Genomic DNA, 18,374 nt, shown 5'->3' with positions numbered 1-18,374 from the left:
GAGCGAGCGACGGGGGCGGGAGGAGGGGTTATAGAAATTGATTGCCAAGTTTGATTTGTTCCGTTCTGCCATTCGCAGTACGAGTGTAAGACAAGACACGGAAGTCCGTGGTAAAAATGGTGGTAATGGTAGCGTTGACAGCCACTGTCTCATTGACTCACTGCGTTCCTGTCATTGCAGACAACTTGACATGATATGGGATTGGAAAGAAAGGGAGGAGAATGTCTGTAAAGCCGGGCATCAGAGAGCTTCACGTGAACCTGGGTCTTGGCTCTGGCACACGTGACGCATCTCAACTGCATCTGCTCTTGGCTCCGGCGTACTACGCGCCATTCTCCATCAGACCATCAGCGTTCTGGCCGGCAAGCAAAATCCGCGGCCGTGCCAAGCGCCCGTCTGCCTGCCTGCCATGCGTGCGTGCGCGTGCGTCTCACACGGACGGGTGACCCGCTCGTTCAGTAGTAGCTAGGCAGGCAAGAAGATGGCGCACAAAGGCTACGCGAGCAGGCGACGCGTTCGGTGACAGTTACACGCATTCATTCATTCATTCCTACTTGCGAATGCGCCATTGGTGTGAGAGCTCGCGCGCCGGCCGGCCAGACGGCGGTGGGCTCGACCGGGGGCGCGCGGAACGCGTGTGCTCGCGGCTGACGGGACTGCGCGAGGACGGCGGTCGTCACGGAGGCCGGCGGTGGCGGATCTGGGCTGAATTCAGTTGGCAGTTTGGCAGGACACAAGTGGCGTACAGCGACGCCGACAGAAGCAACGGAGCGTCGCCGGCGTGCACGCCCGCGGGACTGGACTGCGCTCGGCGCCAGGCGAGACACGCGCGTACCCAATAGTGTCCGTGCATCATCACAAGCTTGGTCGTTTTCGCTCGCTGTTCCGTTCCAACGAGAACCGAGCCTATCGCCCTTCACTGGCCAGACTGCCGGTTTTTCTTTCCCGCCTGGATGAGCATTCCATTTCCCAATTAGGGAGTCCGCAATAACTGCACAAAATTAATTTGCGTCCCTGGCTGTGGTCCAACTGGGCCCAGGGCTCAGGCCCAGATATCGCAAAACAAACATTTAAAACGGTCATTCTGATCGTTGGCACTTGGCAGAAAACACACTGCCGTATATAATTATTCTGTTGCTACTTGCGTGCAGTTTCTTGCTTACACACATGGATCGGAGTCCACAGTGCAATGAGGGATGCTTTGTGTGGTTGGTGGAGTAGGTGCTATGCCTGGTGCCGTTAGATCTGTTCGCAGCGCCGAAGCAGTGATCCAGCTACCGTTGTACACCTTTTTTTTTTTTGAGACCCCGTTCTACGCTTACTTTGCAACCTTTTTTTGTTTGAGAAACTTATGCTTTCTTTGCAACTGTGTATGCCCCGGTGGTCTTTCTGTGTGTTTTTGCACTAGGGGGCCGGGGGGCAGACGGGCCAGACTGCACCAACCCATAACAAAATGGGAATTATTTTTAAAAAAGGGATAAAAAAAATTCGAAAAAGGGGTGGCCGTTGGGAAAATTTAGAGAAATGGGTGCCTCCCGCCCGCTGAACGGGCGGGACGCGTGGGGCCCGGGACATCCCGCCCACCCAGCGGGCGGGATGTCACCCGAGGGCCTCTTCGCAAATAATTTCTTCGCGAAGAGGTCCCTGGGAGGGCATCCCGCCCAACCAAAGGGCGGGATGTTGTGCTGATGGGCATCCCGCCCTTTGGTCGGGCGGGAGGTCCCCCACCGGCTATTTAAGCCCCAACCTGCCCCAAAAATGCCATTTTATCCAGCAAAAATCAAAAAAAAGAGAAAAAGAGGAGAGGAAGAGAGAAGAGGAAGCGGCGAAGCCCTGTCCACACGTCGATTTTGAGGTATATTCTCGTTCTAGCCATATAAGTACTTGAAAATAACTATAATTTAGGAAATATTTGTTAGAGTAGTTATGTTTTGAATAGTTTTAGTATTTTCATTTGTTTTTAGTATAATTTATAATCTGAATAGTTTAGAATCTGTAAAATATAATCTGAGAGTCGCTGAAATTTAGGATCGTCGTTCGTTGTGTATTAATATGTAGTATAACTAGTTTATTAATGATTGACAGATATGTCTTCCGAGAAGGGTATTTTCAGTATATATTACGGAGAAGGAAATGTGATTTATGGGCCGAATGGGGTAGATTTAAGTGAATTCAACTGTGCGGTCAGAGGAATTACCAGACCGCACGAGAGGACATTTGAATCCTTATGCAACTGGTTAATGAGGGGACTAAGGATTAATCAGGAGACACACACTGTGAGTGTTCAATGCATCATAAATCGTACCACTCACGCTTTGATCTGGGAGCTTATGCCACTTGCAAGCAACGAGGACTGGTTAACTTATCTGCAAAATGCAAGTCATTGGCAGTGGCCACTGGTACTCCTTGTCAGTGTGCACCAAAACCCTTTGATAAACATTGAAGCTGGTCCGGGGGATGAAAATATTGATGAAGAAGTCGAGGAGGCAAACATTGAGGCAGGTGGCACCGCAGCACCTCAATGCGTGGCTGATGAGGGGGAGAACATACCCTTTATTGTTGAACAGCTGCAAGACGAAGAACGTGAATTGGATGAAGCAATGAATGCCGATTCGTCTGATGATGACGATGATGTGCCTCAAGATTGGGTAAGCAGCGACTTCAGTCATCTTGTCGTAGATGACGGATGTAGCTGGCCTTCGGATTGCAGGGAGAATGAAATTATCCAGGGTGCAAGGTACCACTCAATTGAAGAGGTGAAGGAAGCTGTTAAGTGCTGGTCTCTCTCTCTTATGCGAGAGTTTAAGACAGTCGAGTGCAAATCTCGTAAGTACGATGTAGTATGTGTGAAGGATGGCTGTCCATGGCGGGTGCATGCATACAGGGGTAAATGGAAAGATTATTGGGAATGCTCCATTGTCACTCAGCACACTTGTCATTTGCCTGGGGTGCAGAAGAGCCATCGCAACCTCACGTCGCAATACATCGCAAATGAGATGTACGGGACGATAGTACAGAACTTGTCATATGAACCAAAGTCTATTATCAGGTACATTCAGGAAAAGTACAAGTATACCATCTCATACAGTAAGGCGTGGAGTGCAAAACAAAAGGTGTTGGAGATGAGGTTTGGTACGTTCGAGGCTGCATATGATAATGTTCCTCGAATGCTGGCCGTCCTATGTCAGAGAAATCCTGAAAGCTACTATGACCTGAAAACTCTAGACAGAGGAGAAGGTCCGCCCCACATATTGCAGCGGGTCTTTTTCAGCTTGGGTCCATGCATTAACGCATTCCATCACTGCCGCCCTATCCTGTGCATCGACGGGACCTTTCTCACAGGAAAGTATAGATTGCAAATGCTGACAGCTATTGGAGTGGATGGAAACAATCAATTGCTTCCTGTTGCTTTTGCTTTTGTTGAGAGTGAGAACACAGACAGTTGGTACTGGTTTCTGGAACGGGTTAAGCTTGCAGTCGTTCGGGATAGGGAAGATGTCTGCCTGATTCATGATCGTCACGCCGGCATACTGAGGGCAATTCTAGATTTGCAGCAGGGGTGTGTGGAGACCGGAGATCCGCCCAAGTGGCGTGATATTCGCAGTAGGTGGTGCATGAGGCATATCGGTGCAAACTTTTTCAGGCAATTCAAGAACAAGCACCTTATGGATATGTTCAAGAGGCTATGCAAGGAAACGAATCAGCAAAAATTTAACAAGCAGTGGCAGAAACTTGATGAACTGACCGGGAAGAAAAGAGCCGAGGACGCATCAAAAAACAAAACTGCACAGGATGAAGCAGAGGCTTTGTGCTCTTTGCCAACAGATACTGCACGTACTCGCAGAAGATCTGGGTCAGCGGTGAAAAAATTTTCTGAATGGATTGAGAATGAACCTAAGGAGAAGTGGGCGTTACTTTATGATACCGATGGTGCAAGGTACGGTATAATGACCACCAACTTCGCCGAAGTTTACAATTGGGTGCTGCGAGGTGTTCGTGGGCTTCCACTGGTTGCAATTGTTGAATTCATTGTCCGCGGGTGTACCGATTACTTTCGGGAGCGGTTCACTAAAAATCAGATATTCATGCGAGATCCAGACAGAAATTTTGGATTCAAGGTAACAGAATATATGACTAAGAAGGCAGAAAGCGCCCGGCTACACCATGTACGGCAATGTGGAACACAGGAGCTCAAGTTTGAGGTATCTCCTAAAGATAGGGCGCGACATGGCATGAGACGTCAAACTCCTGTAAAGGAGTGCATTCTCAAGTTCGATGGAACTTGTTGTTGCTCATGCATGAGGCCCAAGTTGCTGCACTTACCTTGTTCTCATTTAATGGCTGCTTGTGCGGATATTGGACATCCTGTCGATATATATGTTTCACATTACTTCAGAAAGGAGACAATTGCTAGCACCTGGCAGTACGAGATCTATGGGTTCCGTTTGGTTGGATCGTTCACTGAGACAGCGAATTCTGTTATCTATATTCCAGACCCAAGATCATCACGGGTTAAGAGAGGACGCCGTCAGTCACGGTGTATTCGTAATGATATGGATGAGTCAGAGCTCCGTCCGAGGATACAATGCTGCAGTGCATGTAATCAGATTGGACACACGTATAAACGTTGTCCAACCAATGATGCTGGCCCCAGTTGTGCTGAAGCTGGCCCTACAGGTGATGCTACAGATGGAAGACCTCCGGTTGCATCAAGAAGTGGGAGTCGTCGCTGATCGAGTGCTAGTACGTCATCAGGCATCATTTAGTTGTAATTTTATTTAAACGTTGTTTGCTCATATGTAATATTTGCTGCGTTGAGATTCTATCAGACCTAGATACGTATTTGTAATATTTGCCGCATTGACTGAAGACACAATATTTGGATTCATGTATTTGTAATATTTGTAATGTTTATTATCATATTATTTTATTTTAAATGGCTTCATGTATTGTACTATCGTAATATTTAGATTCTACGTTGCAAACGTTATCGTTTAACTATCTTCGTACGAGTTTTAGATACCGTAATCTTCTTTGGAAAATTGAATTAAAATTTTATATGCATACATAAGAGTATGGCGAATGAATCTTATATTTGAAAAAATTCTGAATTTCAAATAGTTTCTGAAACAAATAATCTAAGAAAAAATATAACAAAAATGGACCAGGAGCATAAGATTATAGGTTTTAGAACTTTATAGGTTTTAGAACTTTGACTATATATTAGATATTAAATAATATCACATTAGAGAATAACAATAGATTTTAATTAGAAAAGGGTTATAATTAGGTTTAGTTAACATTTCAAATTTGAAAAATTCAAGACAAAAGAAGTTAAATTTACATCAAATTTGAGTTTAAAACTTTGCACAAAGGTACCTAGAGTTTATAGAATAGTCATACCAAACTTCATAAACAACAAACCATGAAATCCTAAAGTTAAGCATAAACTTTCCTTAATCTTAGTTTTAAAATAGGGGTAAAAGTATTTTGTTTCAAACTAAACTCCATTAATAAAAGTTATAGAGTTTGAAATCTAGTTTCTAACAAAACTAGTTTTGCTATTTTTGGATTTTTCTGTGAATTGTTACGAATTTTGGAAGCCAGAAAACACACACACATGAAATAACAATGCACCAGGAGGCATCCCGCCCAGTGGCCGGGCGGGAGGCCTGCTTCAGGGACCTCTTCGCGAATAAAAAAGTTTTCTTATTCGCGAAGAGGTTCCTGGAAATTTTTTTTGAGCATCCCGCCCTATGGTTGGGCGGGAGGCTTCTTTCCGCCCTCCCAGCGGGCGGGAGGCACCCATTTCCCTAAATTTCTCCAAGTGGCACCCCTTTTTCGAATTTAGTTTTTTTTTATCCCCTTTTTAAAAAAACTCAACAAAATGGCCCGTCAAGGGTTCTTTCCACGGCCCAATTCTGGGCCTCCTCCGTAAAAAAATTATGGGCCCCCCTAACTCGACGGCTTCGCTCGTCGTCGGCGAAGGCACGTAATCAACGGTGTAAGGTGCCATCTACCTTTTGTCACGACGTAATCTAGGGGTCACAGGAGACTCATTACTATCTTAGATTCTGAGTTTGACTTTTTTAAGATTTAATGGTTTTGTGCTTTTAGTGGTAGACGATATTCACGTAGATAGCGAGACGCATGTGATGACTTCATCAATTTTGAGAATTTTCCGACTCAGTCTTCAAAGATATTGATAGAGATAGGATCTGCGTACTATATTTATAGGGGTGAGTGTACGTGCGTTGTGAATGTGCAGTGTGTAATTAAAAAAATCTACCCAAGCGAACAAAAGGGTATCTGGAGGCAAGAGTCGCGCCAAACACATCCTACGGATGTTACACGGCACCAAAGATTGAGCACCAAAGCGCCTTGCGAGCCTACCAGAACGGGGCACATGTACGCCCCGAAATAGCGCGGCCACCAACAGCCTAAAAGCTCACGAGGCGGCCGTCCGGGCGGCGCACCTAACCCCTCGATTCAGTCCCGTCGCCGAAATTCTCTGAACCCGAACAGCGATCACCAGCTAAACGCCACCTAGCTCCCCGAAACCTCTGCGTGCTGGCACGAGCACGATGGGCGCAGAACGTTGCGTCCATCCCGCAGAATCTTCCTGTCAGTCCTTCTGCTTCGCGCAGGACAAGAGACACAGCAGCGTCAATGGCGGCTAGATAGAGCAGCCGAGCGAGGGCAGGAAAACGGCAGCGTCGAAGCTACGGTGGCTCACGTTCGCCGATCCCAAAGGCGCCCGGCCTGTGGCGTCGAGGCGGATCACGGGCGCCTCGTCCGGCCTGTTCCGACGCAATTATGGGCGGGCTCTTGTCGCGCTTCTCGTCCTCAACACCGGCACCAATCCTGATTAGTACCCGGAGAGCATTGTTTAGGGTGGGAGATTCTGGTGTGTATGCGCTCAGCTCTCCTGTGATCGTTGGCACCTGTGTACGGCCAAGCTGCTTGAGGCTCCGTCCCGTGGCCGTTGAAACGACAGCCTTGGTTACATCAGTAGGGGCTCCATTCCTGTGGATCCTATCTGCACGCTAGTTCCGCTTAGAACATGTCAACTTGGGACCTGAACACTCAATCGCTCAAGCTCACTGTGTTTTTGTCGTCTCAACACTCAATCACTCGGTCCCAGCCTAGCGCCTAACTTTTTATCTCTATTTGTTTCTTATTTTTCTGAATGGGCAAGTGGGCAACAGCTTGACAAAGTTCAGATACTACCTGAAAGTTGGCCAATGAGTGAAGTTAGCCATTTTTCTTCAGAGGTGAAAAGTGCAGATTGCCAAGGAGCCACGTGCATTTTCACATCGAAATTCACTTGTATTACTGAGCGAAATGAAAGTATGACGATTTCGCAGACAGTGATTGGAAACCGGACGCAGCCAAGAGTGTGACAAAGACCTGTGTTTGGCCCTTGCCTTGCAGTCCCCCCAAATCTAGCCATCTGTTCAGCAACCTCGCAACGCTCGTCAATGCAGCGCACATGTTCGCCGGTTCCCCATGCAGGTTTTTGGCGACTGTGAATGTGATGGCTCCCCATTTCACCAGTCTATAGGTAAAATTGCAGACTAGTAAGTACTAGAAAGATTGCCGGCCGGGCAGGCTGATGCATGGCTGCGGAGAAGCCGTACGTGAAAAGAAGCTGTTGGTTTTCCCGAAGTAAATGGTAGGAACAGTGACTGGATTATGAATTTTCATTCGCATATATATAACTGGCAGGAGCATGAACTAAGACATACACTGAAAAAGAAGAACTTGTTGAGGTCTTGAGGAGAGCTAGGCTCAGCTGAGTCCTCAGCTTTTGGGGAAAAGCACATTCCATGCGCGCCGTGGAGCATTCGGTAGTCGGTACAACCACCGTTGCATTTTCGGTATAGCTGGAGTAATTTTACTGGGCTCTTGATTGGCTCCAGGTTGCCGGCTAGCCCTTTCGTTGCCACTATAAATAGCAGCCCACGTTCTCTCCGGCCTCCACAGCAGCTATCTCAAAGCAGCAGCAAGAGTAGTAGTCTTTCTCTGCTCCTTCTTCACCTTCCACACAGGCCGCTGCAGGCGCGAGGAAAGCGATCGCCATGGCTCAGGGAAGGAGCAGTGCGACGACACGGTGCCTCGCCCTCGGCGGCCTGCTCGCCGCGTGCCTCCTCCTCGGCGCCGCCGACGCGGCCACCCACCGGGTCGACTGGTCGTTCAACGCGGACAGCTGGTCCCGGGGCAAGAGCTTCCGCGCCGGGGACCTCCTTGGTGAGTGCCCGAGCTAGCCAAACTGCTACCTCATCATCCGCGGCAGGTTGGTGATCTCCAAATAAACTCTCATGTCTTTTTCCCTGCGCGCAGAGTTCAACTACGACCCCTCCGTGCACAACGTGGTGGCCGTGGACGCCGGCGGCTACTACGGCTGCGGCTCCTCCGGCAGGGCCTACAGCTCCGGGAGCGACCGCATCACCCTCGGCCCCGGGACCAACTACTTCATCTGCAGCCTCAACGGGCACTGCGGGATGGGGATGAAGATGGCCATCAACGCCAGCTGAAGAAGCCCCTCACGCTGGTTGCGGAGCACCGATACAAGTGATGTGTGTCACTGGCGGTCCGATCCTGCAATAACTCAATCGTGTGGCAGGCGCACGTCCTGTGTGGGATACGCGCCTATACATGCCTCATGTGTTATGGATATGTGGAGTGGAGTCGTAGGTGAGGCATGGTGTGTGTATGGTTACTGGCTGTGGAAGGGCAGTGGAGGAACGTTACTCAGCTTTGTTGTCTGCTTGAAGCAAGCAATAGCATTTTTCTTTGTTCATGCATGCAACCATATGGAATATTGACGAGCGATAATGTGCTGGATTGCGCAGAAATTTGACATGGATTTTCCGGAACGGGGCCCAAACGTTCCGTTTTGAAATACACAACACACATCCTATATGTCAAATGGGCCAGCCTAAACTAACTCAAAGCAAGCGCATAGACTCACGGGCCGAGATCGGTAGAATTCTGCCGGGCCCATTTAAGACCCAGAACGCGCCAGCCAATCACGTAGCAGCGACACGTCTCTGACGCGGGCCCCATCTCCAGGTCACCGCAAAAAAATATGAATCCAGAAGCCGCCCGCTCGACTGCCCCACCTGTCAGCGACGCGGTTCCCCGCTCCAAATTCCCAACCCAACTCACTCGACGACGGGGGTGGGATCTCGTCGACTCGTGCCTTCCCCGATGGCTCGCGTCATCCGCCGCCCTCTCCTCCTCCTCGCCGCCGTCTCCGTCGCCATCGTCGTCTCTCTCGTCCGCCCGGCCGCCGCGGTGCGCCCCTTCGTGCTGGTCCTATCCGTCGACGACTTCCTCAAGGACTCCTCGGCGCACCCCTCCCTGCCGTCCGCCGACTCCGCCGGCGCCGACGCCGACGCCGACGCCGACGAGTGGGACGACTTCGCGGACGACTCGCCGGCCGCGGACCCGCTCCTATCCCCTTCATCCTGGGTCCCCCTTCTCGATCCCACCAGCTCTCCCCCATCGGGCGATGAGCCGGACTCGCCGGCCGACTCGCTCTTCGTCGCGGGCGCCCGCGCCATGCTCTCCGCGGCGTCCGAGGGGGACGAAGTGGCTTTCGTCACTGCCGCCGCGCAGATCGAGGCCGCGGCCACGGCGGGGCACCCAGGCGCGCAGTCCGCGCTCGCGTTCCTCTCTGGCGCCGGGATGACGCGACCGGCGTCCCGATCGCGCGCGTTCCTGCTGCACAAGTTCGCGGCTGACGCGGGAGATCTCCAGTCTAAGATGGCCATCGCGTACTCCTACTTCCGCCAGGAGGTGAGGTAGTCAGACCGTTTGCTTCTACTCACTCGTACGCTGCGCGAATTCTAATGGGATGGGATGCTTGAGTGATCTCAGTTAGGTTAGTTAGCGCACTTGGAAAATTGAGGAGAAGTTCTGGTAAGATTTTAGCTTTCGTTCTTTGGGGAGTAGATTAAACTCGCGAAAGTTCAGTTACATGGGGGTGACTAGGCACTATAATTGCAAATTGTTTTAAGTCATACCTACTGAAATTTGGTGTAGGATTTACCACTGATATTGCAAGTCCACTCGCTTCCTAGATTCGTAGAATTATTTTATTTTTACTGCAACACATTTTGTAAATTTGTGCATGAACAATCCTCGTAAAGAATGGAATCCCCTCTTCATGATCCTAGTGTTCCAGAGTTTATGCAATGGTAGGACTATCAATTCTTCTCTAAAAGAAAATTCATGCTGGGACACCAAGCTATCTTAGAAGGCAGAGGTTATTTAAGCTTCAATAATCAAGTATTTGAAATTATCATTTTTTTGGTGTTAATACAGTGAGTAGTTTGGTTTTATTTCATGCGTATTGACATGCTGTAACTGCTTGTATCTTTCTATCTCGTATCCTGATAGTGGACCTCAATTTTTGTGTCCTCTTTTCACGAAATAGAATCTGGACAGTTCTCTTTGCTCTTATTTAGAATCTCAAGTGTAACTACCTCTACCTTTCTAATTAGCATGTTTCCTGACCAAATTTCTAATTCCCATGTATCGCAAATTCGCAATAAACTTAAGTTCATGTACAAAAAGTAGGATTTGCTCAAATTTGATTCAAATTTAACTTGTTTGCGATCCTCTAGGCTTATACTTTTCGATTTTTCGGATTGGTTCTGCCCTATGCCCTTGTAGTAAATTATACCTATGATACACTTGTTATTCAAACCTAAATATTGTCATGTAGCTCGTTCTTTTCATTTCATACTTATGGTGTTTATTAAACTGGACTCAACCTGTCAAATCCTAACATTGTAATTTTTCAGATGTATGAAGAAGCTGTTACACTATATGCTGAACTTGCAGAAGCTGCCCTAACAAGCTCCTTGATATCAAAGGAGCCTCCAGTGATTGAACCAATCCGCCTCCACAGTGGGACTGAAGAAAACAAAGAGGCCTTGAGGAAGTCACGGGGTGAGGATGATGAAGATTTTCAAATCACAGAGTACCAGGCACAACGAGGCAATTCTGCTGCCATGTACAAATTAGGGCTACTGTATTACTATGGACTACGAGGGCTCCGACGTGATTATGTAAAAGCATTTCATTGGTTTTCAAAGGCTGTTGAGAAAGGGGACACACGGGCAATGGAGCTTCTGGGTGAGATCTATGCTAGAGGTGCTGGAGTGGAAAAGAACTATACTGAAGCATACAAGTGGTTGACACTTGCTGCAAAGCAGCAACATTACTCAGCTTACAATGGATTGGGTTATCTATATGTCAAAGGCTATGGGGTGGAGAAGAAGAATTTGACAAAGGTAAGTATGTAGTATAAAAACTTTGGATATGATTGCATATCTTTAACAGAATGTAATAACTGGACATAAGATAGCATAAAATGCTGCGGAACTAAATGGTTTCCATGATTAAAATTCGCTCTAGCTTCTATTATTTTTTTAACTGTATGGAATTTTGTAAACGGCTAGTTTCATCTAAGCTCATTTCTGATAAATAGTGTTGCTATGCATGGAGATACTTAATGAGCGACTTGGTTAGCAATCTTGATCCCTTGTTCCACAAGCTGACACTTGAATTTGTTGGCATGGACTTGCCAAGATAAATCATATTAACATCTCAAAAATAATTTTCAGGAAGTAACTTGAGTAACATTGTTTAATCTATGTTTGACATCCAGTATCCATAGTTTCCAACCAATCATATTGAGAAAAAATATGCATAATCAACACAAATGTCATGTCATCTCCATGTTTGTGAGATTGACAAACAGATCCTGCTATCACCTTCTTCTCGTCTGTGGTGGAAATTGACGTACCCATGGATAAGGGTAGTTGATGTGAACGGGATGGCAAGAGATGAGCTAGTTCGCCTTGTTAAAGGTTCTGGATTGATCCTTTCTTGCTTAACGAATACAAAGGTTCCGAGCTAAAAAGTCTCCCAAATACTAGCTAACCAAGCAGCTAACATAACTTGCCAACTAACAAACCAAGTGACTCAACCGATCCTGTCTCTAAGGCTCCTTGTTTGCCGGCTTAATCTTCTTGTGCCACTGGTGCTATTGTCCAACAAAGGTGTATAGAACATGTTCCAGTATTCTCTTTCTATTAGACTAGTCAATATGCCCGTGTGTTGCTACGGCTGAAGGCTAATGCATACATTATTGTTTGCTTTCGAAATAGTAGAGATAGAGATTAGGATTCTGATTGACGGACCAAGGAATCATTGCTTGCTTTAGAAATAAGTAGAGATTACATTTAGGAATCGTATTGGTATTGTGTCTATGAGAGACATTTCTGTTAATCACTTTGAGCTATTAATAATTGCTAGTGCTTTTGAATTCATTCAGTCAATAAGTATAATTTGCGTAGGTGACTGTATGATATGAAATTAAATATACTGTGAGAAAACCTTTATCAGTTAGTCCTGTCACCACTAATTGTATATCATTTCTATCATGAGATCTACCAAATTTGATGCTAATTCGGCAAGCAAACACCAATCGCATGGGACATGGTCAACTGGATACTGAATTTATGGCGTGCCATAGGAAAACAAGATTTGAAGGAAAAGTGGAGAAGTGGGTGACTTCTCTTATGTTTTTTTTCCAAGACAAAGACACAGAATCACTTTGTTCAAACAAAAGAAAGAGCTACACGATATACTAGTATAATACGTCTGACAGCAGATGTTTAAATATCACAAGTAAACTGACATATTTGCCAGTATACCTAAAAATCTAAATACTCATAAAATTTAAGGAACTTACCATCCTTTTTGTTGTTGCAGGCAAGGGAATATTTTAAACTTGCAGCTGACAATAAGGAAGCTGGGGGACATTATAACCTTGGTGTGTTGTATCTTAAGGGTATTGGTGTAAAGAGGGATATTATGGAAGCATGCAATCACTTGCTTCAAGCAGTTAATGCTGGGCAACCAAAAGCTATTTATCAGGTGGCAAAATTGTTCCAGAAAGGCATTGGCCTGAAGAAGAATCTCCATATGGTAAATGACTAAGCTCCTTTTGATATGTTATTGGTTAAATTCTGACTGGTAACTAGGATGGCCCATGAGCTTTGTGTGGTCAGACCATCATGATCTCTGGTAAAAGGGCTTTAGGTAGAGATTTGGTTCATGGATTTTATGAACGCCTAGAATGTGCAACGTTGTGAGCTGACTTCATCACATTTGGTATTAAGATATCTTTGTCTTCTTGATTGCTTCTTCTATTCCTGGCTCCTCAGGGTAGGAACCATTTACTTGCATGCACATACATGGTTCGTCCATAAAATGTAGCATGTAATGACAGTTTGGTGGGCACGACATACTTTTTCTAGATAAAGTGTTGAAGTTAATAAATCACTGTCAAAGTAAAGCACAAAAAAGAGAGAAGAAACCGGTCAACCATAGGTAGAAATATAACAAACAAAATTACATATGTAGCCATGTGAGCCATAAAAGCATGGAGAGTTGAAGACAAACAAAATTTGTGTATATTCGTCCTTTCTCTTCCATAGGGAGAATCCAGGTTTGCAGCTCATTTATCTTTCCTCTTATAATAGGTTTGCAGCTCATTTATCTTTCCTCTTAATAACACAAGTTGCCTTGTTCACAGACTGTTTGTGTACACGTCTCAGTCATGTATAAATAATTCAAAACCTATGCGGCTATGAAAACTTACATTTGCAAGCATTGTTATTTGCTTCCTGCCATAGCAGCAGGCTGCTGCAGCCCAGTGACTTTTTGGCGATGCTATATCTGGCAGATGCAACGTGCAACCTATCTGCTATAGCTACACTACATGATGCTAATCGTTAAAATGCCATGGCAGATGTGAAGAAATTTCATCACATGCATGCCCATTGGCCATATCGGCACACTCACCCAATTCTGCTGACATGTGCCTTTTTTTTACCTTTTCCTCTTGCATGTGTGTTGATTGTTTCACCAGGCTGCTGTAAAACCGTTGCCTTTCTTGCCTGTTTTTATTTTTGTATCTTGATCAAGTTATATAAAAATATATAGACATCTACAACATCAAATTATATGTTTGAAGTACGTCTTTTCTCGTTAATGTTTAGGAAGCATTTAATTATATTTAAAAGACAGAGGGAGTATGTCCTAAACGTCATTTTTGAACTAATAGCTTCTCCTAAACATCATTTATTTAAGAACGGAGGGAGTATGCAATTATATGTTTGATTGATCCTTTTGATACTAATCTGTTAGTGATATGAATTGGGAAATATAAATTAATTATGCAATAACTCCGGGTTCCTCAATCATTTAATCATTGTACAATTTCCCTGTTTTAGGCAACAATGCTGTACAAGTCTGTTGCTGAGAGGGGACCCTGGAGTTCACTATCCAGATGGGCTCTGGAATCTTATTTGAAAGGTGATGTGGGGAAAGCATTGCTCTTATATTCCAGAATGGCAGATCTTGGATATGAGGTTGCACAGAGTAATGCTGCCTGGATTCTGGATAGGTATGGTGATCAAAGTATTTGCATGGGAGAATCTGGCTTCTGCACAGATATGGAAAGACATCTTCGTTCACATGCTTTGTGGTGGCAAGCATCTGAGCAGGGTAATGAGCATGCTGCTTTATTGATTGGTGATGCCTACTACTATGGTCGGGTATGCATTACAATCCTCCGACTTGCTGAAATACATAAAGTTGGTTATGGCTTGTGATACAATTTTGAATCCGTATGTTGTCCTATTGGGTTTTTTAGATGATCGCAGTTTTTTACTTAGTATCTTAAGCAGATTCACATGATTTTTTAAAAAAATATTGCAGTGACTCATATTTTCTGTTGAATGTATGGTTCTCACTATTGGTTTATACCTATTGACATGACCCTTATGTATTTCTTTGCAAATATGATTAAAAATATATTGTTTTGACATTATGAATTTTAGAAATAATTTGGAATGTATGTTGTGCAGTTACTGATGCCATCAATATAAAATACCCTGTTCCTTTGCCAAATTATGTATTTGAACAGACCGAATACCATGTTTTGTTATGCAGATTTCAAAAGGAAACTAACCAGCAATTTGACATCAGTCATTGAAATAATTTCTCTGTTACAGGGCGTAGCAAGGGATTATGAACGCGCAGCAGAAGCATATATGCATGCTCAGTCACAGTCTAATGCTCAAGCAATGTTTAACCTTGGGTACATGCATGAGCATGGCCACGGACTTCCCCTTGATTTTCACTTGGCAAAAAGATATTATGATCAAGCTGTTGCGGTGGATTCAGCTGCTAAACTCCCTGTCATGCTTGCACTTACAAGTTTATGGCTAAGGAAGAACTACGCAGACAGTTTCTTGGTAAGACATTATTTTCTCTATGTGTTATGTGTCATCAAGTTCCTGGTTTCATATACAATATATATGCCGTTCACTCTTACACATAACAGAGTAAAGTTCGTAGCCAGTCCTTAAACTTGTCTAGTTGTGTCACTTAGGGCCCTATACTCTCAAATTGCAGATCTGGCTCCCTAAACTTCGTCTCAGGTGTCGTTTAGGTCCCTGTACTCTTAAAGTGCAGATCTTGCCCCCTAAACTTAGCTTTGTGTGTCATCTAGATCTATATATTCTCAAAATATGGTGTCATCCAACCAATAAAGTATGATAGGATCAAATTGTTACGTTTTCAAGCAAGCCATTACTTTTATTGTCTTTTTTTTACTCGTTTTGTTGCCATAACGTATTTATAAGCCCTTGATTCTAGTTTGCAAAGTGTAGCTACAAGTAATTAAATTTTTGAACAATATTCCAAGAATAGAGCATGATACTCATTAAGCTTTAATCAAAAGTGAAAAATCATCAAGCTTTCTTGATTGATACTCATCAATTTTCTCTACACATGCTAAGCCAAAATTTAATTAAGTTATATCTATAAAAAATAAGTTTTGCAATATAATTGGAATCACACTGCATTTTGAGAGTACATGGACCTAGATGACAACCGAAGCCAAGTTTAAGGGTCCATATACGTATTTTGAAAGTATAGGGACTTAGATGGGACCTGAAACCAAGTTTAAGGGGCTAAATATGCAATTTGAGAGTATAGGGACCTAAATGACATAGGCAGACAAGTTTAAGGACCGGTCATGCACTTTACTCTTATTTTAATTTCTATGCTAGTTTGAATTTGACTTGGAATATCTTATTTTGAGCTCTATGATTGCCCATGAAGCATATGAAATCAATGTTTGTAACTAGATTCGGAAGTTCTTTCCTGGATACCATGATGGTTATTCGCCGATTCCTAGTGATAACTTGTTTAAATTGTATTCAATGAACTCTAGCCCCTCAATCCTTAAAAGGTTGGTCGGTAAAGCCTGCTGTGTTCATCTGGAATTGTCAAGTGTCATTATCATAACAAAAAGGTTAAAACTTTTAACAAGCATCCAGAGTCACTTCTGGTTGCACTGACTTTCTGAACATACTGATGTTAAACACACCGATATATATAGTGTTGCATGTCCTGGATTTGAGCAACAAGAAGCTGGTTAGTGGTTACCACCTGTCCTTGAAACATATATACCTGGATTTTGTCAATATGTTGCCCCGTGTCTGGCAGTTTCTTCTGATTTTATTTTCTTTAGAATTTTTGCTTTTATGCTCCAGTTTCCAGTGGCTCTTGAAGGCCTGATTTGAATAGTAAGCTTTAACATAATCCAAGGGGATTGAACCTTCTATCTAAACAAGCAGTACTGTTGATGACATGCAGTTAAAAAGGTGCCTTTTACAGAGCCTTAGTTGATGAATTTTGATGATTTTGTGAATAGAAGAATTGGGAACAAAGAGCTCATTGTGTGTTGAAGTTTGAGAAAACATATAGATATGCAAAGCGGCTTGTGAGCTAATACCGTGGACCAGGAAAAGCTTTAATCCCCATAATTGGAAGGTTCAGAATACTAAGTCTTTGCTAATTCAAAGTACACGACATAGCACACCTTATTAGCGATTTAGATTTTTGGGGAAAACTTTTAATCTAGGGTTGCAAGTTATTTCTAAAGCAACCAAGTAAATTTTGTGGATAACTCTATGTGAGCCTGTTGGGCTAGTTGTTCGGACAGTGTGTAGTTCAGGCTTTTTTTGCCAGTTTCCTTATAACTAACCATGCAGCTGTAAGGTTTTTAGGCCTGTTTTACGAGTTGGCCAACTCTATCCTTCTGTAGTACAATGCAGGAAAGGAACTTCCCTGCCCTTTCGAAAGTTGTTTGAGGGAAAAAAAATACAACCCAAGAAGCCTGAATTCATGAGTTTTTTTTTTCTTTTTCAAGTATGACATATGACATGTTGGATGTTTAAGCCCAATACACTGCATGAATAAGGAGATGCTTGGTACCTAAGTTCTGTTATGTGTCTTGATGTTCTTTGTAGTCTTGGTGAATGCAAGAGGTGCAATTGTTTTTTTTATTCTCGTGGTGCTCAGCAAAGAATTTTCAAAATTTCAGGTTCGTTTTATTGATTCACTGCCGGAGATATATCCTGTCGTTGAGGAATGGGTGGAGGATGTTCTCTTGGATGAAGGGAATGCAACAATATTGACTCTCTTTGCTTGCCTTGTAACTGTCCTGTACTTGCGAGAGCGTCAAAGGCGTCAAGTGGCGGCAGCCAACCCCCAACAACCTGATGGTGGTGCACCCATGTAATGCCGGTTTATATCATGGTGCGGGGTTCCTGTTGACGTGATTGCCTGAGGTACATACAAGTGTTTCTTCCCAAAAAAGAACCAAAGTTTTGATGAACATCTTAAATTATTACGAAACAAAGTTCTTATACTGGACTTGTGGATCACCTTCAACATCAAATGGCATTCTCCCAGGGATTTCGGGTTGTAGAATGTTAGCTCCTTGACATGACCTTGTGTACACTAAAATTGATTAGGATAAGGACTGAATCAGACATGAAAGCTGCTGGAAACTCAGATGATGTGCTTCCAGGCTTCACCTCTTTAAGACTGACAGAGCAATCCTTGTAAAGGACGATAATTCCTGAAAACTGTTTGCTTAGAAATATTGCTTTCTGTATATCAGAATTGTTCAAAAGTAGGATTAGTTTTTCTATTGTGCACGGACGGGTAACTTTACAGCAGCATTTAAACACTTAAATACTATATAGTTCTCTGTGGATGTAAATAATAATATGAAAAGGTTTTGCCAAAAAAAGAAGGAAAGGGGTATTTGTCCTTAGCCTCTAAGGACTACATTGAAGTGGCACTGTGGCACAAGCACAATCGTGCTGGTACGGAGTAACAAAAATCACCCAGCCCAGCTAAACAAAGGGAATTAATATGGCAAATCCGAGACATCTTGGTAAAGCACCAAAGGTCGACTACGAAGTATA

At 44.2% G+C, this 18,374-nt stretch overlaps 2 protein-coding genes across 2 annotated transcripts; both read left to right on the top strand.

Annotated features, from left to right (window-relative positions):
• Nucleotides 1–7,998: 7,998 nt before the first annotated feature.
• On the top strand, nucleotides 7,999–8,812 carry LOC112877260 (basic blue protein-like). Its single transcript, XM_025941503.1, has 2 exons — nucleotides 7,999–8,250; nucleotides 8,344–8,812. Exons 1-2 carry the CDS (start codon nucleotides 8,082–8,084, stop codon nucleotides 8,535–8,537), a joined length of 363 nt encoding a protein of 120 aa, XP_025797288.1. The 5' UTR covers nucleotides 7,999–8,081; the 3' UTR covers nucleotides 8,538–8,812.
• A 325-nt stretch (nucleotides 8,813–9,137) lies between these two features.
• Nucleotides 9,138–18,076, top strand: LOC112874494 (ERAD-associated E3 ubiquitin-protein ligase component HRD3). The gene is made up of 6 exons (XM_025937834.1): nucleotides 9,138–9,804; nucleotides 10,815–11,306; nucleotides 12,793–13,008; nucleotides 14,319–14,642; nucleotides 15,102–15,344; nucleotides 17,483–18,076. Exons 1-6 carry the CDS (start codon nucleotides 9,214–9,216, stop codon nucleotides 17,678–17,680), a joined length of 2,064 nt encoding a protein of 687 aa, XP_025793619.1. The 5' UTR covers nucleotides 9,138–9,213; the 3' UTR covers nucleotides 17,681–18,076.
• Nucleotides 18,077–18,374: the final 298 nt, after the last annotated feature.

Source organism: Panicum hallii, chromosome 9 (genome assembly GCF_002211085.1).
Source record: "Panicum hallii strain FIL2 chromosome 9, PHallii_v3.1, whole genome shotgun sequence".
Lineage (NCBI taxonomy): Eukaryota > Viridiplantae > Streptophyta > Magnoliopsida > Poales > Poaceae > Panicum > Panicum hallii.
The sequence above is the reverse complement of the archived record's forward strand: the minus strand, read 5'-3'. Positions and strand labels throughout refer to the sequence as shown.

Excerpts from the sequence above, each read along its gene's own strand:
- LOC112877260 (XM_025941503.1), top strand. The coding sequence starts at position 8,082 with ATGGCTCAGGGAAGGAGCAGTGCGACGACACGGTGCCTCGCCCTCGGC. Across the intron at positions 8,251-8,343 it reads CCGCGCCGGGGACCTCCTTG|AGTTCAACTACGACCCCTCC; the intron begins GTGAGTGCCCGA and ends CCCTGCGCGCAG.
- LOC112874494 (XM_025937834.1), top strand. The coding sequence starts at position 9,214 with ATGGCTCGCGTCATCCGCCGCCCTCTCCTCCTCCTCGCCGCCGTCTCC. Across the intron at positions 14,643-15,101 it reads ATGCCTACTACTATGGTCGG|GGCGTAGCAAGGGATTATGA; the intron begins GTATGCATTACA and ends TCTCTGTTACAG. Across the intron at positions 15,345-17,482 it reads ACTACGCAGACAGTTTCTTG|GTTCGTTTTATTGATTCACT; the intron begins GTAAGACATTAT and ends TCAAAATTTCAG.